The sequence below is a fragment of the Saccopteryx leptura genome, chromosome 2 (assembly GCF_036850995.1).
Source record: "Saccopteryx leptura isolate mSacLep1 chromosome 2, mSacLep1_pri_phased_curated, whole genome shotgun sequence".
Lineage (NCBI taxonomy): Eukaryota > Metazoa > Chordata > Mammalia > Chiroptera > Emballonuridae > Saccopteryx > Saccopteryx leptura.
In genome coordinates this window covers 50,461,112-50,485,641 of record NC_089504.1, presented here as the reverse complement: position 1 = coordinate 50,485,641, position 24,530 = coordinate 50,461,112, and the positions used below count along the sequence as shown (strand labels likewise).

The 24,530-nt window shown below is 46.1% G+C and overlaps 1 protein-coding gene across 1 annotated transcript in view; it reads right to left on the bottom strand.

The window, feature by feature from the left end:
• Positions 1-3,154: 3,154 nt before the first annotated feature.
• GNA14 (G protein subunit alpha 14) overlaps positions 3,155-24,530 on the bottom strand; it is a 179,482-nt gene continuing 158,106 nt past the window's right edge. The window contains exons 3-7 of the mRNA XM_066367949.1: positions 10,820-10,974; positions 9,058-9,186; positions 7,172-7,301; positions 5,240-5,393; positions 3,155-4,223 (exon numbers count right to left, since the gene is read on the bottom strand). Coding sequence (XP_066224046.1) covers positions 4,033-4,223; positions 5,240-5,393; positions 7,172-7,301; positions 9,058-9,186; positions 10,820-10,974 — 759 coding nt within the window. The 3' untranslated portion in view covers positions 3,155-4,032. The remainder of the gene's footprint in view (positions 4,224-5,239; positions 5,394-7,171; positions 7,302-9,057; positions 9,187-10,819; positions 10,975-24,530) is intronic.

Sequence of the window (24,530 nt, the reverse complement as noted above, 5' to 3'; positions counted from 1 at the left end):
GTGATCCTATTTGTCAAATGTCCAAAGCTTTTGATATTTTGGGAAAACCTCTGAAAATCAAATTCTAAATTCTTTCTGACCTTGAACTAACTTAGAATATTTCAGAGGGCCTCCTAGAACATCTCAAGATTGCTCTGTGTAAAAAGAGATACTATACTAATTAGTTTGTTATATTACATGGGAAGGGGTGTCAAGTAATACAAAAATGTTTTAGGTTATATTTGTATGGATACATGTTGGTAATATGCATTCCAGAAATTGTATAAGGTTCCTGGAAATTTGATATTTCCTAGTATAATGTTACCACCTGTAACTCTAGTTACTACCTTAAAATGTATGTCACAGAAACAACCAAATGTCCTTGTGTGTGAGTGTGTGTGTGTGTGTTTTTAATTCATTGATTTTAGAGAGAGAAGAAGGGGGTGGGGGGAGAGGGACAAAGAAAAGGACAGAGAGCAAGGGAGAAACATCAGCTTGGTGTTCCACCTATTTCTATACATTCATTGGTGATTCCTACATGTGCTCTGACTGGGGATGAACCCTCAACCTCGGAGTATGGGGACAAAGTTCTAACCCAGTGGTTTTCAACCACGGGTCCACGAAAGTTACCCACCCTGATGCTGTATGCTGTATGAAGATAGACCCAATGACGATAGACTGTAATCTTCATAGAACATCAGGGTGGTTAACTCTTTCACGTACTGGCACAAAATTTCTGGCAGATTGGTGTTTGAAAACTACGGCCTGAGCTCTAAGTGTTCTTGTTGATTGCATTAAAATAAACTCATATCAGATCTTTAACCATGACCATTTTTTAACTCTTTTGTCAGAAATTGTTGTTTTGTTTTTGCAAAAGCATTTCACCTTCAGGAAGATTCATGGAAAGGACTCTGAAATGTACAGGTTTCTGGTAACTTTCCGATCATACCACTGGACAGGATAAGAATTAACCAGGAAAATTCTAAGGGGGAAAAATGTATTCATGAAACTGCTAACAAAAGATCAACAAGATTTATTATCTGGGGCTATATGAAATAAATAATAAGGATGATTATTATTTATATAACTTTAATGTTTTATTTTTCTAGATTTAGGAAACTATTTTTTTTCTTTTAAACTATCTATGACTTACAGCCTTTTGGTTAATAACCTTTGTGAACAAGATGAAACAATTACTCTTCTCCCTACTTGATTCATCCAGAATTTGGAAATTCTGAGTATTCTTGTTTTCATGACAACATAGTTATTTGCATAAGTCAGTAAGAATCTGCTCTTGTTAAAGGACACAACTGAAAATAATGGTTATATTACCAAGACTGACTGAAAAGTCACATTTGAGAATGTGCAGCCCTGGCCAGTTGGCTCAGTAGACAGAGCATTGGCCTGGCGTATAGATGTCCTGGGTTTGATCCCCAGTCAGGACACACACCATTCGCCTCTCTCCCTCTTCCCATCCTGCAGCCAGTTGCTCAACTGGTTCAAGCATCGGCCCTGGTGCTGAGGATAGCTTGGTTGATTTCAAGCATCTGCCCCAGACAGGGTTGCTGGGTGGATCCCATTTGGGGCACATGTAGGAGTCTGCCTCACTATCTCCCCTCTTCTCACCTAAAAAAATGTGCAAAGAATCATTTATGACTAGTCAGTTTTAAGGAGTTTTAATGAAGCCCCTTGGAAAAGCCATCTGGTACTTGGCTTATAGGGTTTCTGGAAGCCTTATAAGGTGAGTAAGGAAGGTCACTTCCTGGCAGGTGCAGGAGCCTCAGGATATATTGAGGACCTTGAGAAGAGAGGCAGTAGCCCAGATGTATAGGTATTGCAAGCTGAGTTTGAGGGCAAGACCTGGACTAGCCTTGACCTTCCTAGCCTTGAGTGGCTATTAAAAAGTCCAACCCAAGATTCCTTGTGAAAAGTCCCAGCAAAGCGCATTATACAGTGCCTATATCTGGTCAATCATTGTTCTTGCTGCACTTATATAAATAAAGCAGGCCAAATTTGAGACTAGATTTATTTTACAAACAAATTAGTGTTACTGTAATTACCTTTAGTAAAAATGGGATGATTATAGAGAGAATAAATGATGCTTCCATAGAAACTATTATGCACCTTGAGGATATCAGGTTCTAGTCCTGTTCATCGTCTGAGTTTTCGTTTTTGACCTATATTCTGGACTTGATCCTGAATTCTTCTGTTTTCCTCAAATTACGTGCCTGCAATTCTTCTAACTAATGTTTCCAATTTTCTTTTCCATTCTTTTGACTTGGAAACACTAAGAAGAAATTTCTGGAAATTTGATATGTCCTTGTATATTATCACTTGTAATTCTAGTTATCTTAAAATGTCACAGAAGTAAATTTACATGACATTTGCATTATAATGAAGTATTATGAACTCTTTAACCATAGGCAATTTAAGTCTTTTGTTATAGAAGTTATTGTGGCCCTGGCCAGTGGTTCAATGGATAGAGTGTTGGCTTGGCATATGGATGTCCAGGTTCAATTCCCAGAGTATATATGAGAAGCAACCATCTGTTTTGAAGTTTCAAAGGTAAGACGAAGAGAGCAGAAGACCACCCCAAAATATGCCTCTTTGCCCTAAGGATTTTTTAAGCTGATTGTTTTTAAGAAACAGCAGACTCAGGAAAAGTTCTCAAATGTAGAAGAAGTGACCCTTTTGTAAGGGAAATTTACAGTTATAAGAGAATTCTTTATTTGTAAGGGTGCTTCCCTCTCTGTGCCTGGAAGAGGATGGTTCTTACTTTCAAAAAGTCTTATCATGGAGAAGGTTCAAACTCAAATCTGTGAAAAAACCCTACCCTCGTTCAGTGCGCTTTTGGGAACCTCCCTTAAGGGCCTTTCCCAGCCCTAAACCAAGGGGATGGCTTGGTACACTTTCAGGGAGTTAGTTTTCCTGGGTATCTGCTATGGATACAGGACAAATGCATGTTATTAAACTTCTGGTTTTCTCCTGTTAATTTCTCATATTACCGGGACAGTTCTCAGCTGCAAACTGAGAAGACAGGGGTAAAATTATTTTTCCTTTCCTATAAGGACATTTAGGAAGTTTCTAAGTAGTTAAGTGTTAAAGGTACAGCATTTTTCTTTTTAGAGGCAGAACCTTAACCAACCCTGAGCTCAAAGAAACACAGTGTACAGTACTAATTGTAGAATGGTATATTCTCAGCCTCCCCAGAAAGGCATAGCATACACGGTTCAAACAGCAGGGCTGTGGTGCCCGCAGATCATCAGCAGGGGTTACATACACGTGTGAGACATTTTAGCCTGTTGATAAGTGTCTAAGGCCTGGCCACATACACTGGAATACAGGTGCACACACACTCTCGCCAGTGTAACACATGCGACTGGGAGTCCGTGCACGTTGTCTCAGCTTTGGCCTCATGGTCATCAAACTGTGGCAAATCAGATGTGCTTACGTAGTCATCAATTTGGCTTAGAAAATTAATACAAAAAAACAAACCGTTTAAAAAAAAAATCTTTGGTGGTATGTTAAAGGCATCATCCCTTTCAGCATAAAGAGAGAAACTCAAAAATGCCTCAAAATTACAGGATTTAATAAAATGCTTAAAACGCAACTTAAAAAACAAAGTCACCCAAATTAATTCTATAGGTATCAAGGCATGACCTCTAAATGAACAGCTCCCCCTCCCATTACGTGATTTTTTTAAATGGCTGTTAAATACACTTAAATTTAATTTTTAAAAAAAGAACAGTGAATCACAATGGCTTTTAAAAATTCTATAAAACCTCAAATTCAAAAATTACACAAAATCTTAAGAGCCAAAAGTCAAGAAAAGAAATATAAAAACAATTTTGGAATACAGACTTTTAAAAAGTTGTTAAACTCAACTATCTTCCATGCTCCATCCCCATCTCCGTCCCTGTGTCTGCAGGGCAGGCGTGCCGCCCCGCCCAGTGGCCAGGCCGCCCACGCAGACGCACGCACGCGCACTCGGGAGTAGAACACACGGGCTTGCGAATCCTGCCTTCTGGTTCCAGCAAGGAGTGGGCAGGGCTTCTACACCAGGTTGAATTCTCTCAGGTTCAGCTGTAGGATCGTGTCCTTCACAGCAGCGAACACAAAGCGGATGTTCTCCGTGTCCGTAGCGCATGTGAAATGAGAATAGATGACTTTCTCTTTGTCAGGATTCTGATCTTGATAAAGCTTCAGGATAAAGTCTCTGGCAGCCTTGACATCCTGCTTTGGTCCTGCTCATGAGGGCAATCCGGGGAATAAAGAAGAAAGATACCAACTCATTCATTACCAAGTACGCCCCCAAATTAATGCCAGCGTGTTCTTGTTCGGGATCCTTCTTTAAGCTACCTCATTTCTAGAGAATAGTTTACTTGTGGCGTTATTTTTTTTTTTTTTTTATATCTCATGAACCTGAAAAAGAGTATTTTAAAGTGTCTGCTGGTATCTAAAAATTGTACTTTAAGGCAATTTGCTAACAAAAAAATAGTGACCCAGTTGAACTTTCTGTCTTGGACCTTTTCTGAAGAGAGGTAATTCTTATTAACTCAGGTAGACAGAAGTGGGCTAGGAGAAGGGAGAGAAAGAATATGGGAACTAACATTATTAAGCACCCAAGTCTGATTTTAAAGCTTGTGGGCTCTATACTGCATGGCCAACCAGTTAAAAAAAAACAACAAAAAACAAGGAGAAGGCTGACACACCACTTCTTTAACTAGCAATGTCTCACTTAGAGGAGCTCTGAGACTTCTGGTACCAGAAATAATCAGCAACAGGGCATGAACTCTCCTGCTTTAGATCAATCATGTACATAAAGAACCCCAGTATCTGCCCTTGATCTACACATAAGTGTCGGGTGCTCTGACCCACACTAGGCATGCAAAGGCATTGTGAGCACAATCTCTGCCGTCAGGAGCTGACTAGAGAGACAGCAAGGTGAGCCCAGGCCGCAGGGGAGCCCAAGGAGCCGCCTGCTGGGGACGGGGTGGGCTGAGGGTGGGAGGACTCCAGAGGAGGAGCTGCCTCAGCTGGGTCTTGGCAGACAAAGTGGAGGTAGCAAAAGGAGTTGGCAGGTGTATGTCGGGCATTTGGAGAGGCATGTGTGGAGGTGAAACATAGTGATGCAACTCGAGTTTTGTTCAAAGGTGAGGAACGGTGAGAAAGGCTGTTAGAGGCAGGTCAGGGAGGCCCCTGTGACCCATGTTAAGAACACTGGACTGATGTCAGCAAGGCCAACGAGACGGACACTTACCTGTGTATTCTGGGAAATAGCTAATTAGATGAGAGTACATGATCTTCTCTTCCAAAAGATCCTTCTTATTTAAGAACAAAATCACAGATGAGTTCAGAAACCAGGGGTAGGTGATAATGGTTTTAAATAAGGCTCTGCTCTCTTCCATGCGGTTCTAAGTGAGAAAAAAGGCACTTGGTGTTAACTAGGAAGAAAAGCAGTGCTTTGGAAACAAAATGCCAAGTTGTCGGTTCCATCCATCTGTGCCCTCACCCTGCTGCAGTCTGGGGTCACTGTCCTTGCTGAAGCTGGCACACACGGGGAGGGAGGCCCTCAGGACACCATGCCATTCCCCCTCCCCACTCAGCAAGCACCACATGGCTGTCCTGAAGCACTCAACGAAACATGTGAGGATTGAAAAAGACTTTTGTGCAACATGAAAAAAGAACCCGTATTTTCCAAAGGTTTTTCATGTCATTATTGGTATTACCAAGTGGGGAAAGTTCATGGCTTCAGACCTGAGATACTCATTTTACTGGGTGTGGCCTCCAAACTGTGTCAGGAGTCACGGGACGATGAGGAAGATGTACTCTTCCAGCAGGGCCACCGCCCTTAGAAATGCTGGGCACTGGCCTGACCAGGCGGTGCAGTGGATGGAGTGTCGGACTGGGATGCCGAGGACCCAGGTTCGGGACCCTGAGATCGCCAGCTTGAGTGCGGGCTCATCTGGTTTGAGCGAAAGCTCACCAGCTTGGACCCAGGGTCGCTGGCTCCAGCAAGGGGTTACTCGGTCTGCTGAAGGCCCGCGGTCAAGGCACATATGAGAGGGCAGTCGATGAACAACTAGGGTGTTCAATGCGCAATGAAGGGCTGATGGTTGATGCTTCTCATCTCTCTCCGTTCCTGTCTGTCTGTCCCTGTCTATCCCTCTCTCTGGCTCTCTGGCTCTGTAAAAAAATTAATTAAAAGAAAAAAGAAATGCTTGGCACTGGAGAGCAGGTGTTCTGCTGCATGTGCAGGTCATACCCGGTGCTCTGCAAGGGAGTACGGTCCCTAGTTTATGGATGGGCATGCTGTCACTCATAATAGTTCAATACTTTCCCAAGACCATTTAATAGTAGGATCTAGTGGAAATCATGCAGAAAGACAGTAGAACTTCTTTTCTTTTTTTTTTTTTTTTGAGAGGCAGGAGGCAGACCAACAGGCTCCCACATGCACTAGCCCTGAGCTAGTCCCTCCCAGAGGGAGTGAAGGGCAAATGCAGTCCTGGGGGCCCCGCCCCCTGCCAGCTCAGCTAGGGACCAATGTGGGAGGGCTGTGGAGGTCGGGAACCTGTTCACAGGTAAACTTCATGAGAAATAGTCCTGTTCACGTTGGGCTGTACATGAATTAGCATCCATAGGGGACGTAGAAAAGATACCCCCACCTCAAACCCAGCAATATGACTCTCTCTTCTGTGGGGTCCAAAAGATGGTATATTTTCAAAACTCCCCAAGGATGTCCATGTGCTGCCAAGGCTGAGAGCCAGTGTTGAGAGAGACTGCGTGCACGCCGGCGGCACGCTGGGTAGATCCCAGGCTCCGGCCACACACACACCAGTCCCATCAGAGTCTCGGTGAATCCTGGGGCCAGGTTTTCCTCTCAGGTCCCGGCGGAATTCTAGTTTCCATGTCAGTGATTCTCAAACTTGCGTGTTTGTGTGAATTACCTGGGAACTTGTTAAAAATGCTGTTGATTCTGATTTATTCGGTCTGGGTTGATTTAATAGGTCTACATTTCTAGCGAACATCCAGGAGACGTCTGTGAAACTGCCAGTCCATGCACTTCACTTTGAGCCACAAGACAATCTAACCTCAGGAATAGAGTCCAACCGCAGAGCTGGCTGGTTTGTTCTTGCAAACTGCAAAAATAAGTTTGTGTTCCACAACTAACCAAACATCCCACCCAGCATACCTCATTGTCAGACTCAGCCAGGACCTGGTCATATTCACTCAGAGCCACCAAAAAAATAATGGAGGTGACACTCTCGAAGCAGTGAATCCATTTCCGTCTTTCAGATCGCTGGCCACCAACATCCACCATCCTGTTTAACAGAAACACAGATCTCACAAAGGTTGGAATACAACAAGACTCTTTGGAGAAAAATGGTATGAATCATTATACCATGGAAACCAGTACTTTTTAGGTTCCTCAATAATGAAAAGAGGTCCTAAAATTGAAATGTTTGAGCATGACTGCTTTAGGCAACGAGGAACCACTCCCTGGAGGTTTCGTGGCAAAGGAGGACAGAATGCAAGTATAGGAACTGGAAACAGATGTAGAAGACGCAGGGGGAGCCTGCTTGGGGACGCTGGTTAGGCAGCTGCAGTCATCCGGGCAGAAAGCACAGGCATTGCCTAGCTCTGCGCCCCCCACTGGCGTGCCGGGACCCAGCCACAACGGGAAGGCAGGCAGTCTTTCAGCTCCGCTTGGCTCTCCAGGTCGTTGCCCCTTCTGGTTTCCTGGCTGCCATTTATCTACAAATCCTTCTTACATTAGGTGGCTGCTGCTCCTTCCCTCTAACAATGTACAAGTGCCCTCTTTCCAGTATGGTCATCCAAAGTGTCTGTGGGAAAGACTACAGGGACTTATAGCCAAAGGATCGGCCCCAAGCTCAACTGCTGCAGGGGTCAGCAGGAGATGAAAACGAGTCAAGCGGGCCTCTGCCGAGTGGAGCAGGCCCTTGGGCAGTGCTGGGTCCTGTCTAAAGGGATGACCGCTACGCCGCTGAAGTCAACTGCTGTGGGCAGGAATGCGAGCTGCCCACTACCAGATCCTCCAGCTTTTCAAGGGAAACTAGATACCAAATGTCTTAAGTCAAATAGCCCGCTTTTTAACTATTGGCTCAAAAGTTTTTTAAAACACCATGTAAGCCAAAGAGAATCCATCTGTGGACCAGATACAGGTTTGGAAGTTGCCAGCAACACGGAGGCTGAAAAAGCTGAGGTCACTGCATGGCACACAGCACGGGGACGCTCGGAGATGCAGGTTTGCCGAGGGCTTGCCGCAGGGCTCCCCCGCGCTCCGGAAGCACTGCGAGGTACTGGGGTTCACAGACGGGACCTGGCCTCCGACGTCTCAGAGAGAAAAAGGTGTAAAATGACTATTAGTAGGAACAGGGGAACTAATGAATAGAAAAGTGCTTTGAAATTTGCATTGTTGTGCATATGTACCATTATTATTCATATTTTTCCATAATTAAAATGCAAAGAAGATCTACTGAAATTATTCTAAAAGTACTTCAAATGTGTGGAAATTCTTACCCAGCTGTAAAATAGTTTATGTATTATCCTATGTATTTTTTTTTTAATTTTCCCATTGATTTGAGAGAGGGAAAGGGAGGGGGAGGGAGAAAAAGAGAAGCATCAACTCATTGTTCCACTTAGCTGTGAACTTAATGGTTGCTTCTCATATGTGCCCTGAACAGGGATCAAACCCACGACCTTTTCTTTTGTAAGGATAAATCTTGGAGAAGGGAATAAAAGGGAAAAGATAATTTTCAACTTCATGGAAAAGACGTGAGTATATTCGATGTGTGGGTTACAGAAGTATGCATCTGTGTAAGGGGGTACACATAAGAGTCATGTCAGACTCTTCATCTCCAAGGGGAGTAGAAGGGTGGGCTCCTCTCTGTTCTAGGACCTGAGACCTACCACAATTCTAAATACCCTGTGATGGAGAGGGCTTATTGCCTTGAAAGATGTAACCCCTTTTAGGAATAACATTTAAGATTCCTTTTGGGAGACTTCCAAGCCTACACAGAAAAATCTTAATGAGCCACATTGGGGAGACATTCTTACCTAAAGATGATGTTTTCCAAGTCAAATGGATACTCAATGATGCCAGTTGTGGGCACTCGAACACGAAGCACGTCTTGCTGCGTTGGCACGTATGAGGTCACGGCGATCCGGTCAATGTCAGCCAGGTAACTGATAGTAGAGAACAAGGCGCTGAGACTCATTTTAGAGAAAGAAAAAGTATCCATCCCCACTAGGGAAGTCACCCGACTCAGAGTAACCCCCACTCAGATTCATGGGTTCCATCAGTGACTTTGAGAGCCAGCCCTCCTACAACTGGTTTTGGAGAGACTATGGATCAGAAGCTCTCTTGAGCCTTTCGGGAAATCTGCAGACCATTCCATCACTTCCTCCCCGTTCTAAGCTCCATCACTGTCTGACCGGGGAGACAGCAGGGCCGGCAGGAAGAGGATGCTGAAATCTGTCCTCCGCCTTCGAAAGGGCCTTCCTGCTGCCACACTCACCCTCACCCAGGAACATTATAGAATGCAGGTGCTGCTCCCAAATGCTTTGCTCAATGAATTAGTTTCTAATAAAAGATAAAGGCATAAAACCGGCCACCAAGAAATTCTTTCAAAGTAACAACAAAAGGTTTTCCTGTTATGCTGGGAAATTAAACATCTAAAATAAACCGAAACTTATCTTGAATTATTTTTTGCCATATATTAAAGACCTGAGCTTAAAACATCACTTTTCTGTGGTAAAACAAGAGGACACTTTAAGCTCTTTTTAAAGCTCTTATAAAAGGTATCTTTAAGTAAAATAACCAACTTGGGCCCTGGCCAATGATAGAGTTGTTGATTCTGCGCCCCCTGCAATCTGAGGCTGGCCCTGCCTTCCTCCTACGCAGGCGAGCCCGCCTAGCTCTGAGCAGCTGCAGGACCCCGAGCCACGTGGTGACCAACTGGCACTGTTCACCGTGCAGCCCTCAGCACAGGGAGCAAACCACTCAGGCGGCCTGCTGTGCCCCACACATGACCCCAAGGCTGATCATCATTGGCTTTCATATGTGTGATTTTTCACTTGTTTGTCCCACCAGACTGTATGTTCCTTGACATTTGCCCAGTGATCTGGCTGACCGAGACATTGCCTCAGGAAGATACTAAGGAAATGAAATTCTGTGATCTCACTGAGATAGTTTGCATGCAGGACAATCAATGTTTTGGGGTTTTTTAACCCTAAGGATAAGATTTAAAACTAAAGCTTTACACATCCAAAACACTGTGTAGGCTTTTACAAGTTCATAAACAAAGGGCTTCAGGACTGAACTTCCTTGGTGTGCTAGACCCGCAGAGCCTATGTTGCCCGCTAGGGGGCAGCACGAGATCAGCCACTGCCAGGCCTATAGCATTGAGTAAACCCTGATTTTAAATTTTAGGGTTATTGAACCGAGGCGGGAGAGGGGGGTGTCTACTGATCAGGAAACCAGAGGCAAAGGGATATGGAGAGGAGGAAGCAGAAAGCAGAATCCAGAAGCAGATACAGTTCTTATTTAAATCAGATCGTTTCAGCACCCCAAATGAGATCAGTTCCACCAAGAGAATCCCACATTTGACTTAGCCTCATTGAAAAGGCCAGAGTCTCAGAACATGGGGTAAAAAGAGAAATCTGGGTTCCACAGGGTGACTGAAGGTTTTAGGAAGTGGGGCGAGACCTACCACAAAGTAAAGGTGGATACAGACAAGCTGGAAGAGGTAGTGTTACCCTGAGCCTAGAGCAGCGCTGGCCGGCGGCCCCTGGGCTGCCGCTGAGGCTCTGTACTCACTATTTGGCAGAGTCTGACAGCTGGTACTCCCTCCTTCTGTCATAACACTCCTGGATTCCTGGGTCCAGCCAGAGCTGCTTGATGGCCTGCACCTGGTCCCAGGAGAGCGCGGAGACCCTGTCCACTTCCACGTCTCTGATGAGCTGGGCATTTTCCTACTCAAAGGAAAGAGAACCTTTCATTAAGCAAAGGAAAGGAAGCCAGCCCATTGGGGACCTAGGGACAAGACCTGCCCTGGTTCATGGATTAGAGAAGACCTCCCTTGGTGCTCTGGAAGGGGCGCCTCACAGCCACGCCGGTCCGCGGAGAGCACCACAGAACCCAGCCCCTGTGGCTTTCAGTCCCAGCAGTCCTCGGAGGCCAGTTTCACCAGCATTCAGCATCCAGTCATGAATAGAGAAACACTGGACCAGTAACAAACTTACTGCCTCGTTAACGTGCTACTTATTTGAATATCTGCATAGCCAATGGAGCAATTTAAAGATAACCATCATGATTGTCAGTGGCATACCACATGGGATGGTAGAAGTTAGTGGGGGCAGCAAGGGGGCACGTTGTGAGAGAACTGAAAAGCATCAGGAACACCAACTAATCACCAGTCTACTCTTTTTCCTCTTTTTTTTAAAAAAAAAAATTAATTTACCTTATTTGTTAGAAGCGTTTTAGGTTCACAGCAAAAGTGAGGCGGAAAGTACAGAGAGTTCTCCGCAGAATCTGCTTTTTATTACGTGTCACTGAGAAAACTCCCACTGGGAGAACCACTCCCACGGCAACCCCCTACGCCGCACCCCTGACTGCTACACTGTTATTATGTATATTACCATCATTATTAAATAATTATTGCTCTAATACTATTGTCCTATTATTTCAGTAATTAAATCATTACTGCAATTATTACTATTACAGCACTTACCATTTATTGCCCACTTACTATGTGCCAGGGATTCTACATACATTATCTCATTTAATCAGTGGGAGACACAAAACCAGAAAGTTTTCCAGACCTTAGCAAATGAAAACGGTAAGGTTGGCCTGCATCCACAACACGTCCATGTGCTGGTTCCAGAGACTCAGCATCCATCCTTGGCTGCAAGTTGCAGCAGACAAGAGAATTCGGCCCAGAGAGACAGGAGCATAGCCGTCTTGCAGAATCTCACAGCAATTACACCATGCAGAGTTGGCTATTCACTGGCAGCTGTGAGTCAGCACGCATCCATTAGGCAGCTGTGATCTCGAGTATATATGGAACCCCTGGAAAAGTTGCTCTTATCTTGCATTGCTCATTCTCACTAATAGTCCAACAGGAAGCCTGAGAGCAGGAGATCGTCTGGATCCACCTGGCTCAGCACAACTGAGGGCTGTGATGAAATCAACATGACATTGCACCGCATCCTTCATAAGAGCAGATATAAGCTCTTCTGCTAGACGGAGGGGTCTTCAGGCCCGTAATGTCTCAGACAAGGTCACAGCAGGATGAGTCAATGGGAAGTGCCTTGGATGGGGAATCGGGACCCTGGGTTCTAAGTAGTGCAGGTGGGACTTTTAAGGACCCTGAGAAGCTCCATGCCTCAGCATCCTTGTTTGTAAAGGAGCCAGTGATTTTCAGGGGAACGTGATTTATGAAGTATCACCCAAATATAAGTAGAATTAGTCTTATTATTACAGCCGACACCTGATGAATAGTTCTTGTTTGCAAAACAGGACACATTGAAAGCCCTTAAATGACGCTTCTAACCCCACCCACTGGCACATGTGGCATCACCTGCTCTATTCCCAGCCAGAACAGATGGCAAACGGAGAACCTGGACAGGGTTTGTACTGAACAGAAGGGCTGCCTCCCATTTCCTCCCCTCCTCTCTCCACCTCCTCTCTTCCCAAAAGGATCACATGGTCTCTCCTCACCCTCTACATTGAAAGTATCTTGTTTTCCTCTCTGCCTCCACAAGTCAGAAAATGCCATGAAGGCAGAGTCAATGTCTTACTGGTTCTTCTATCTGAGAATGTAGGGCAGTGTCTGGAAAACAACAGGTGCCCTCTTGATGCAGGCATCCAACACCAGTGTGTGACATTCACAAAAATGGATAACAGAAAGCCGCAGGGAAATCGCAGCAAAAGGACACTAGGGCAGGATGGAAGCCACCGCGGGTCACTGCGGGGGCACAGGGAGCTGGAGGACAGGGACCTCTCAGAGGAGGAAGTGCTCTGTGACTGCTGGCCATTGCCTCTCACTCTGCAGAACTGCTAAGAGGTAGTGCTGTGAGGATCATCGGGGACATTACAAATATTTCTTCCTCTTCTCACAGACACAATGTAGGATTGTTCTTCATGGTGAAGAAAATATCAGTGGGAGCAGCATTTGTCTCTTTAAGGAAGAAACTTCAGTCACTTGGGAAGCCTGGCTGGTGGAAGCTGCAGAGACACCCCCCCCACCTCCCCACCCTAACACACCATATCGCACGTGTAGGATGAGTGATAAATCAGCTTACACTGCATTGAGTACACTGAACTTTGGATGGCTTGTTACTGCAGCAGAACTCGCTCAGGACTTACCGACACACGTTGCAATGGACACACCCAGCACTTGGCTCTTCCAGTAGAGAGAGAAAGTGTATCACATGTCAATGGGGAACACAGGAATTTGGGGAAAGACATAGACCTGAGCTTTCAAGTAACCAAGGGAGCTCAGCCAGGAGAAGAAAACACTTGTCTGTTCAGATAAGTGAATCTGGGGGAAATCTGACAAGAAGGAAGAGGAGAACTCAGTGTTTACAAACCCAACAATGGGGTTTCGGTTTGGAACAGACTGAACTCAAAAGGCTCAGAAATATTCCAAATTTAGAGGTCTCCTCCTGGTTAGTTCTCCCACCTGTCAAGGTCATTATTTCTTTAAACATCTGATTTTGAAATAATTTGACTTGCACGAACATCAGGAAAACAGTACGAGAGCCCGTCCATGCCTCTCCCGCTCGCCCAGTGCTGAGGATGGCTGCCTGGCTTTACCGTTCACCGCCTTTCCCTCCCCCGTGTGCACACACACAGGCACACCTATTCCCTGAAGTGTCTGAGGAAGTTGCAGACATAATGCCTCTTTATCTCTGAAGACTTAAATGTGGTTTCCTAAAAAAAACAAGGACATTTGCATATATAATCACAGGATGATGATCAAAATCAGGATATTAGCATTGATATATAATTGTAACCTAATCTTCAGACCTTAGCCAAAATTTGCCAGTTGTGCCATTAATGTTCTTAATCTGCCCAGTCTAGGGTCACAGTGCCTTTGTCTCTTTAGTCTTCATTTATCCGGAAGGGTTCTGCAGTCAGAGAAGTCACTTCTGTCACTCTAATCAAGAATGGTCTGACCGGGATATATTCTACAGTCACGTCATCATGAGGATGGCTGGCAGAAAGAGAGTGTGGCACAGCCAAGACCCATAGAATATTCCAGGGGCAAATACTATGAAGGGACGGGATTAATGAGAGAAAGAGTGGCCTGAAAAAATCAACCAATGAATACATAAGTAAGTGGAACAACAAATTAATGTTTCTTTCTCTTTAAAATCAATTTTAAAAAACTGGCTTCTTCATCTCATGGAAGAAGGGGAGAAAGGTGGGAAGAGGAACAGGTTTAGGGAAATGTGACCGGGGTACGGCCATGCTGAGCCCGAGGCAGCCACCATCCGCATGGAGATGTCCAGGACACGGGATTAAAATGGGCCTGTAGTTCCTGGGAGAGGCCTGGGCTAGAGGAGCAGATTGAATTGAAATTGCCTACCACTTTCATTTTATTGAAAAGAAAGAAAAATCATAAAGGAGTAAATATTACAGGAGCAAATTCAGCAGATACAACAGAAACATGACCTGTTTCTCAAACAGTGAGCTCATATCTAGCTTTTCCTCTTCTCCTTTCTCAAACAAAACCACCACATCCACTGCTCTAAAGGAGGAACACGGAAAACAGATGTCCTACATGTGTGTTTCGCTGGGAAGTTCCCAGGGTGACAGTGAACGGAGCTGCTCACCGAGTGGCGTCTTGCTGGTTTCACAGGGACCCACGGTTGCCTGGGTGACAGACCCTGTCACGCCCAGCAAGCCCCTCCCCTCTGGCTGGAATCCAGAGCCCAGCTAGCGGCTCAGTTCTCCACCGGATCCTCCCTGGGAAAGCCCCCAACACCATTAACTGCCCAGGGCTGCCGGGCCCAGAGCTCTCTCTGCAGGACTGACGTTCTCACTGACTAAGGGAGATTCTTCCCCTCGCGCGGGAGCCAGAATTCTTGTCCTTGCATCAGATATTTAAGCATGGTCGTTAACATCTATATCATTAACATATGAAAGCCTAATATTTCAAGTGTCTACTGTCATATATAGTGCCTATGAACCTCACAAGCTTTAGGAAGACAAGTGAAATTAATATAAAATACATGATTAAAAATGAAAGTTCTCTAACAGTATTTCTAACTTTTATACAATATCCATTACTGGTTTTAGCATCTACATCAAGATCCAGAATTACACAACATATCCTATTAAATGAAAATTATGAAGTAAATTTCAGTGCTTCATAGCCATCAGCTTTTAAAACATCCCAACTACTAGAAGGCCAGCTATGCTGGGGAGAGGAGTTTTTCCTATAGAAAATACGTGAGGAACTTCTCCCGGTAAAGGAAAACTGGAAAATTTACATCAACTCTTCCACTAAGAACAGCTAGGAATGGTGGGAGAAAAGTTTTCAAGAATACGATTTAAAAAATCAGAAAATTAAAGAAAAAGAATTGTTGGGCTGGAATACAAGGAAGGCCGCATGCAAGGAGGTAAACCCAGTGTTTGGAGGTTTTTTCCTGTGGCTTCTGCTTATTCTGGAAGGGCAGTTTGAGATTGGATGGACAGCTCCTCTTTCAGAATCATAGGCGAGGTGATGGCCTGGGGTGGGATCCCAGAGGGCAGCCCTTTGGGGGTTGCAACTCATCTTGGAATCATCATAATCTCTGGACTGAATATCCACAGACACCTGGCATAAGAAAAGGAAATTCTTTTTTTGGAGTTTGGAAGATAACATCATCCTTGCCCTCAAATTATTTTTTCATGAGTGTCCAGCACATCAACAAAAATAACTAAGCACAAGAAGAAAAGACAACTCCAAAAAAACAGCAACAGGTAAAAAGATGGAAAAGATATACCATGCAAACCCAAGGGAGCTGCAGTCTATTAATATAAAAGTGGACTTGGAGGTTTATTACTCAGTAATACCTGAAAAAAGTAAACTTGAAGGTTAAACACACAACTAGAGATAGGGATTAAAAGGTTCAGAAAAACATAACTAAAATTCTTCATAGTTAATAACATAGGCTCAAAATGTAGAGAGCAAAAGTTCTTGGATCTAAATGGCAAAATAGACAAATCTTCCTCTTATAAGAAATGTTAATGTATCCTTTTCAGTAACTGATAAACAAAAAATTTAGTGAAGATCTAAACAATTCAAACATCATTCTCAGTAAACTGTACCTGGTGGACACATGTAGAGCCCAATATTCAAAATAACTGTAGAATATGTCCTGTTTTCAAGCATGTCTAGAATGATTACAAAAATGGCCATTTATTAAGATTTCACATTAAAAATGTGGTCTTCCAGTTTTCTTTTTTCTTACAGAGACAGAGAGAGAGTCAGAGAGGGATAGACAGGGACAGACAGACAGGAACGGAGAGATGAGAAGCATCAATCATTAGTTTTTTGTTGCTCATTGCAACACCTTAGTTGTTCATTGATTGCTTTCTCATATGTGCCTTGACCGTGGGGCTACAGCAGACTGAGTAACCACTTGCTCGAGCCAGTGACCTTGGGTCCAAGCTGGTGAGCTTTGCTCAAACCAGATGAGCCCGCTCTCAAGCTGGCAACCTCGGGGTCTTGAACCTGGGTCCTCCACATCCCAGTCCGACATTCTAACCATTGCGCCACTGCCTGGTCAGGCGGTCTTCCAGCTTTTTCTGATGAACTTCCAGCTTCTTCATGGTCACACTTGCCACTAGCCACCATGTCACCAGCCCACCTCACTCACTCCCTGTTGCAAGCATTTGGATACTTAACTGCTAGTCTAAAGCCATCTGGATTTCTCCTGGTAGGAAGCAATCTTCCACTACACTGAACAGGGAAAGTAGGCTTTTCTAACCCAATTCAGGGTTCAAAAGAAATCTTTATTTCTTCTCCAATATTTGTCCTCGTTCTCATCTTTTCTCCAACAAAAAGTAACAGAATTTGCTGGCCACAATGTGTTAGCATGAAAGTCCAACTTACTTTATCTTTTCCTGTCAGTTAGAACGTCAGCGAGTTTCACTAAAAGGGTTCTTTCCAAAGTTTCAGCAAGAAATTTCTTTGACACTAACCCCTGCAGCTACCATGAGGGTTAATAACGCAGTTGAGAGATGGGACATTGCTTTGCATAGTGTCGACCTGACAGAGCTGTAATGGCATTTCCCAGAACTGCTCTCCCTGCACGGTTCTGGTGAGGATTGGCAACAAGAGAAACAATTTTATTACATTTGGGGAAATTTTTTTAACATTTTTTATTTTCCCCCAGTCTTATTGAGAAATAATTGACTTGTATATCATAAACTTTATACATTAGGCATACAGTGTGATGGTTAGATTTCTATGTATTGTGACATGAGTACAGTGGGTTCAGCTAACATCCTCCTTTTCACACAAGAGAAATTTGAAAGAGATTTGGGAATCAGAGGTGAAACAATGGTTGTTACACTGTGGCTGATCTGGTCAACCTCCATGGTGCAGGCCCTCAGTGCCCCCGTCTGCTCACATCTCCTCCTTCAGTCTCCAAATCCTGGGGCAGTTCCTCCACGTCCTGGGGCAGACACAAATGCAGCACTGTGGCCAAAGATGTCCGCTTCCTCCACAGGTCACCTGCACTGTCAACATGGAGGTGGTGAGGGACGCATGCAGGCTCCCCTTAGTCCCCGTGGGCTCTGGTTTGTCTCTTCAGGCTCCGGTTTGACTCTGCTCTGCTTCACATCCAGCTTTCTCCCGACTGCCAGCCCTACTGACCAACCACCAGCTACAGAGAGGCAACAGCCTTCCAACCCTCCCCTCTCCCACAGGTATAGACAGCACACTCCCCACAGTAAATCCATTACTCCATATCACTCTAAGCAACTCTGATTCCTGACCAAGCCCAAACTGATACACAGGACCTTCATTCTGGTCCATTCTATTCTATCTGGGGGCAAAATCCCCTATAATTTTAGACCCAGCTGGTAGTAGCAGCTTAGGCCGCAGTTGGAGTGACCTAAATGTCCCAAACTCAGCTGGGCACTGGCAGCCAGACTCAATCACCATTCAGTACATGGTCTCTCAGACCTGCTCCCTGCTAGATATAGGACTGAGGCCCGGCCCTGAGGGCTTCAGAATGACAACTGTGCATTTGGTGGGAATTACATCAGATCTACACACAAATGCTGACAGCAAAGAAAGAGAGAGAGATTTAGGTTGGGGATGAGGGAGGAGGTGGACTCAGATTTCCCACCAGAGGTGGCTTGATGTTTATAAGAAGTGGGCTGCACCCCCCCCCCCAGTCATGAATGTGGACATCTGGCTGTACTTGACAAAGGTGGCCGTGTGAAAGGCTGGGGACCAGATTGGCTCTTTGCTATATGACCTGTCACTTATATTCCTGCCCTGAGTGGCTTTGGAAAGCACCTGAACTCCCTTGGATCTCAGGGTAGCTGAACATATTCAGGATGTAATCTACCAACAGCACCCAATAGCCCCCCATGAGTATCCGCCCCCAAAAGTAATGAGTATATTTGGCCAATACAAGTTGCCTATCAAAAAATCATTTGTTGTCTGACCAGGTGATGGCACGGTGGACAGAGCATTAGCCTGGGACGCTGAGGACCCAGGTTCAAAACCTCGAGGTTGTCGGCTTGAGCGCGGATTCACCAGCTTGAATGTGGGGTCGTAGACATGACTCCATGGTCGCTGGCTTGAGCAAGGGGTCACTGGCTGGGCTGGATACCCCAGGTCAAGGCACAAATGACAAAGCAATCAATGAACAACTAAGGTGCCTCAACTGTGAGTTGATGTGTCATCTCTCTCCCTTCCTGTCTGTCCCTCTTTCTCTCTCACTCTCACTTTAAAATATTATTTGTTTTGAGCCATGTGTGCAGAGGCCATAGAAGTGGTCATGTGATATAGCAAGATGGGACTTTCCATCCCTCTCCCCACTTGCTCCTAAATAAGAGTTCTACTTAGCCCATCAAAATTGTGTCATGAAAGACAGTTCAAAATTAGCAAGGGAAGGATCTGTCTCCCTTGTGCCTACAGAACAAATGCAGGGCCCTGACGCTGAGCAGGCAGGACCTGCAGGGAAAACAGAGGAGCAGAAAAAGGAGAGAGGCCAGAGGCAGGGGCAGGGCTGGGGGGAGGTCTTAGACCAAAGGATATCCGCCCCCTCCGCCTCCTCATGGGGAAGGTAATGAAGGCTTTGTGCCCCCTGTTGGCTTCCTGTAGCATCACAATCAGCTGCAAGAATTGTTCTCTATGGTATTGGATTATGTCTGTGCCCTTCCAAAAAATGAATCCTTATAACTAAAGGCTTATAGTTATAAAAAAAAACACTGGCAATTGTGTTCGCTTCAGCAGCACATATACTAAAACACTGGCAAGGTCTCATTTCACGAACAGTTTGGTTCCAAATATTTATTTATAAAGACGGCTGTTAGAAGCTCAACATGTTTTCCCATTAAGATAGAGACTGCTGTGGGTCCCTCCAGCTGGGCCGCAGCGTCCTCTGGGCTCGCAGGTGTGCTGTGTTTCCTGCCCTCCCTAGCCGTCAGATGGGACCTTGTAGCTGAGCTCAGCACCATGGCTGAGTGATGCACACCACTAACAGGCCTGGCCTTCAAAACCTCCCATGCAACCCTCCTCCACGCTTTCTTTTCCCAATTCTCAGCAGGAAGGAGAAGGCAATGAGGGCCAAGAGGAGGGCAGCCTCGAGCTGAAAGGAACTGGATCCCTCGAGGATGGCGTGAGCTCAGCGCACCACCCCCGTCTCATATTGGCTTGGGATGGATGTGGCTGAGAGAGGTTGTGCTAAGCCACTGAAGTTTCGGTGTTGAGTATAGACGCTATCAAATTTTACTTTATACACCCAGAGAGAGAGAGAAAGAGAGAAATGATGTTAGGAGGTCCTAAGCTAGCTCAAAGAAACTCGTTTTAGCCGGCACAGCTATGAACCGGCTGAAGGCACCAGGCCCCTCCTGAGTACAGGGGTTAGTGTGGCTCATGTACAATTTTTTAAAAAGCCACTTATCTCTGGTCTCCTCGTTTCTGCTATCCCCCACCCCGTTCCTACCTCCCAGTGGCTCTCTTTTCCAAGTCCCAGTTTCTCAGACCCCAACTGCAGTACTACTTCCTGTGCACACACTGGCCAAGAGTGTGAGCACCCAGTGTCCTCATCCCCTTCCCCTAATCAAAGCCCCAGGTTTGCCAGGCAGGCGGGAATGGCTCCCAGCTCCTCTAATCTTTTAGTGTCTTTCCTTTATAGCATATATATCTAAGCCCAAACTGTTAGATAGGACAGGCTAATGACCCCCAAATTTCAGTGCCTTGACGATAGACACAGGTGTATGTGACACTCCTCAGTCCGATACTAGTCAGGGGTCGGGGTGGGGCGGACTCTGCTCCACACAGTTATCCAGCCACCCAGCCACGCCCCCATCAAGGGTCCCGCCGCCTCCCAGAGCCCGGAGTCCCACACTGTATTCTCTTCGCCCAGTTGGCAGGTGGAGGAGGAGAGTATGGAGCAGTGGGCTGCACGTTTTACAGGTCAGAACAGGGTGGACTTCCCTTCTGGACACCCAGTTCATTGACCGGAGCTAGTTTCGAGATGCTACCACCTGCAAAGGAAGCTGGGAAATGTGGTCTTCCTGTGCTCGGGTGGAAAGCACGACGGGACTTGGAGAGCACCTAGCATTGTCTCCGCCACTCAGATTCTCAAAGTCTTTTCTGTTCGCCAGAGGGATCTGTAAGGTGCGTACAGGGCCTATGCGTGCTTTCGTACAGACGGGCGGACACTACAGCCTGGGCCAAGTCCCGCTCACTGCCCGTCTCTGTAAGTGAAGTTCTACAGCGCGGCCACACCCGGCCATACTGTCTGGCTGACCTCACAACTACAACAACAGCCAGTTGTTGCAACGGAGCCAGTATGGTCCACAAAGCCTAGAATACTCTGACCCTTTACGAAAAACGTATGCTCAGCCCTGGTGTAGATATTTTCTAATCAAGTAGCCCAAGTATAAACTGTTGTAACCTTAACGTCCTCATTCATTGACTCAGTCGGCATGTCAGTATGAAGTGCTATGGCCAGGCACAACGCTAGGTACAAGCTGATGGCTATGAAAAAAACCTTTGTCTTCATGCTCAAGTGTTCAGTCTTTATGGAAATGATGATGAAAGGCTTATAGAGTGTAGAAAAGAATCTTCTCAAAGTGATTCAATTAGTGTAATAAGCAAGAGAATTCTACCTAAGTGTATCTCCTCAATTCTTCAGAATTTTCAAAGAGCAGTGCCTGGAACTAACCTGGGTTGTGGACCTGCCCGGTGACTAGAAGCATATAATAAAATTAAACAAAACCACCACCCAGTGGAAGAAGCTGGAATTGTTTCTGATTCAGATTCCTTTTCACAAAATTTTACAAATGTTCCCAACTCCTTTTCTCCATCTTTACTTCCATAAGCAGGCCATTTTAGTATGTCCTTGCTTCCTAAGGTGGAATACTGCACCATTTGTTTTTATATGGTCTGTGCTGTGTCACCAACTGGGGACCAAGACCTGACATTCCCAAACACCCTGAAATCCCAGACCTCGGGCTGTCCCTGGAGTGGGTAAGCGGTCCCATATTCTTTCTGGGGCACTACAGGCATTCAAGAGAAGCCACTGGAATAGGGGGAGACTCTTTAAGGCGACCCCAAGAGAAGATCCTTCCATGCACTCCTGGAAGACAGGTTTTCTATTCAAGCAACACAGGTTTTCCTTCAAGTGAAGGAAATGCAGGATTTAAGAGTTAGTTCAGTAACACCCTCCAGGCTGGTACACCCAAGGCTGAGCTGAAGGACAAACACTAAGAAATCAAGTCCTCCCCACGGCACCGAGCCAGAGCCTCTTGCTCAAGGCCGTCTCAGGCCCAGGCGTAGTTCTAGAAAATCATATGTGTTCCTCCTCTCCTTCCTTGCCAAACATGAAGATGAGAAACAGCAGAGAACATGGAAAATCAGTTGTACTGGGTGGCCTCAGACAAACCGGAAGCTGGGGTAGGGCACAGGGACATTTGGGATTCCATGGCCCCTCTTGCACCCTCAGGGCACTTGTCCCAGGGACAGCAAGCTTCTGGGACTTTGGAACCCCAGGGCCCAGCTGATCAGATTAAACGCACTGCCCATTATGTCTCCACGCAGGACGCCTCATGCTCATTACTGTTGAGTCTTGATTTACAAGATGGTACACATCAGGGCAAGAGGAGGCACTCCTCACCCCGCTCAGAAAGTCAGCCAGTTCATGAGGCTATGGTCAGCCCAGCAGATATAAAGTGCCAGGTATTCAGTAAATGCTCCCTGGAAAGGAGCCCCCTCTCACTTCCCCGTGCCTTCCTGAAGGCCCACTGTGTATGTGTCACCTTGAAATAAGTAGGTCCACAGTATTCATGGATTGCGTCTTTGCAAATTCACCCACTTGCTAAAATCTATAACCCCCAAATCAAAGTTTCTAGCACCGTTACGGCCACTTACGGGCATGCATGGAGCAGCAATAAACCTGAGCTGCCTGCTGCCCGTGCTCCCAGCCTTGGCGGGACACGGTGAGGCTCTGCCTCCTGGTCTCAGCTCTCACGCTGTAAACACATGTCCTCTTTACGGTCTCATTAGTGTCATGGTTTGGCATTTTTGTGCTTTTTCTTAATTTCTGCTGTTTAAAAGGGACCCCCAGCTCAGTGCTGATGTGCTGTCTGTGATCCTAAGCACAAGGCAGCGGAGATGGGCTTTGCGGAGAGAGTACACTTGCTAGAGATGCTTCCTTCAGGCACGAGGGACCTCAGGATATAATTGTAGCTCATCCACCAATAAAGAACGATGGCTAAATCTGTCAGACCCTCGGCCCTCCGTTTCCTCATTGGTAAAACAAAGTGGGGGTAGCGGGGGTGATCTTTTCTGCATGAGCATTCTATAGTGCTGAAGAATGTATTCTTACATTGTTAGACTTCATAAACATTTAGTCTAGTGGACACCTTTCTTTCACAGTATAAAGGAAAACATACCCACCATAATCAGTCGTTCTGGCAAAATCAAAAGCAATCTTCAGAACTTCCGAGTGAGGAGGGATGAATTACACCTACTTGTGGATGAAAGAGATTGCCCCCATCAAAGCACAAGGAACACACAGCACAGAGCCACAAAGGACAGGAGCTGTTGCTGCTCCTGGGGCCCAGGGTAAAGGCTCTTGTGTTGGCCCTAAAAATTGTTACCACGATCAGAGTGTCAGCCCATCTCTCTCCTGTGCTTCATCTAACCTCAAAATAGCCAGAAGTGGCCCTGGCCGGTTGGCTCAGCGGTAGAGCGTCAGCCTAGCGTGCGGAGGATCTGGGTTCGATTCCCGGCCAGGGCACACAGGAGAAGCGCCCATTTGCTTCTTCACCCCTCCGCCCATTTGCTTCTCCACCCCTCCGCCGCGCCTTCCTCTCTGTCTCTCTCTTCCCCTCCCGCAGCCAAGGCTCCATTGGAGCAAAAATGGCCCGGGCGCTGGGGTTGGCTCTGTGGCCTCTGCCTCAGGCGCTAGAGTGGCTCTGGTTGCAACATGGCGACGCCCAGGATGGGCAGAGCATCGCCCCCTGGTGGGCAGAGCGTTGCCCCTGGTGGGCGTGCCGGGTGGATCCCGGTCGGGCGCATGCGGGAGTCTGTCTGACTGTCTCTCCCTGTTTCCAGCTTCAGAAAAATGAAAAAAAAAAAAAAAAAAAGCCAGAAGACTGAGTCACAGGCAGTAACCCCCCAGAGATGAGATCATCCCAAACTCTCTTCCTTTTCTCATCACAATTCACTCGTCGCTCTAGCCCTCAGGTCACCGCAGCTCAGATGGAACGGGCCGGTCAACATGGCGCAGAGTCACCAGCCGCTCTTCACACGCAGCATGGGCTCTTCGAGGTGACCCGGCAAGCAAGGAAACCTGTTGGGATTGGTGTGAAGTGATTTTCTCCTCAAGCATTTCAAAGTTGTGCAAACAGTTAATCAAGTTTCATACTTTCTGTCAAAAAAATCCTGACCAGGCAATCAGCTGAACCCAAGTAGGTGGTACCTACCAGGTATTTGTATAAAGAACCGGATGTGGTTTCTTCAAGTCCCCAGAGTCTAACAGAAGGGACTGCATGCTACCTACTTGCTAGGTTATGCTAGGTCCCTGGGGAAGTAGATCTAATATAATCCATGGAGCTTGACTTAAGAGAGTGACAATCCAGTCACAGACAAAGACCATTGTAGATCTGATTGCAACAGTTTTTGGCCCAGAATCCCTTAGAAATATCCTTGTCTGATCCGCAGATGTGGCATTGACATCTAGTCAAGTAGCAGTCTCCGGTGAGGCCTCGGGAGTCACTGAAGTCACCTGCTCAGTGGACAGGGGAAGCATCTGAACTCCCCTGTAAGTGGCAACAGAGCACC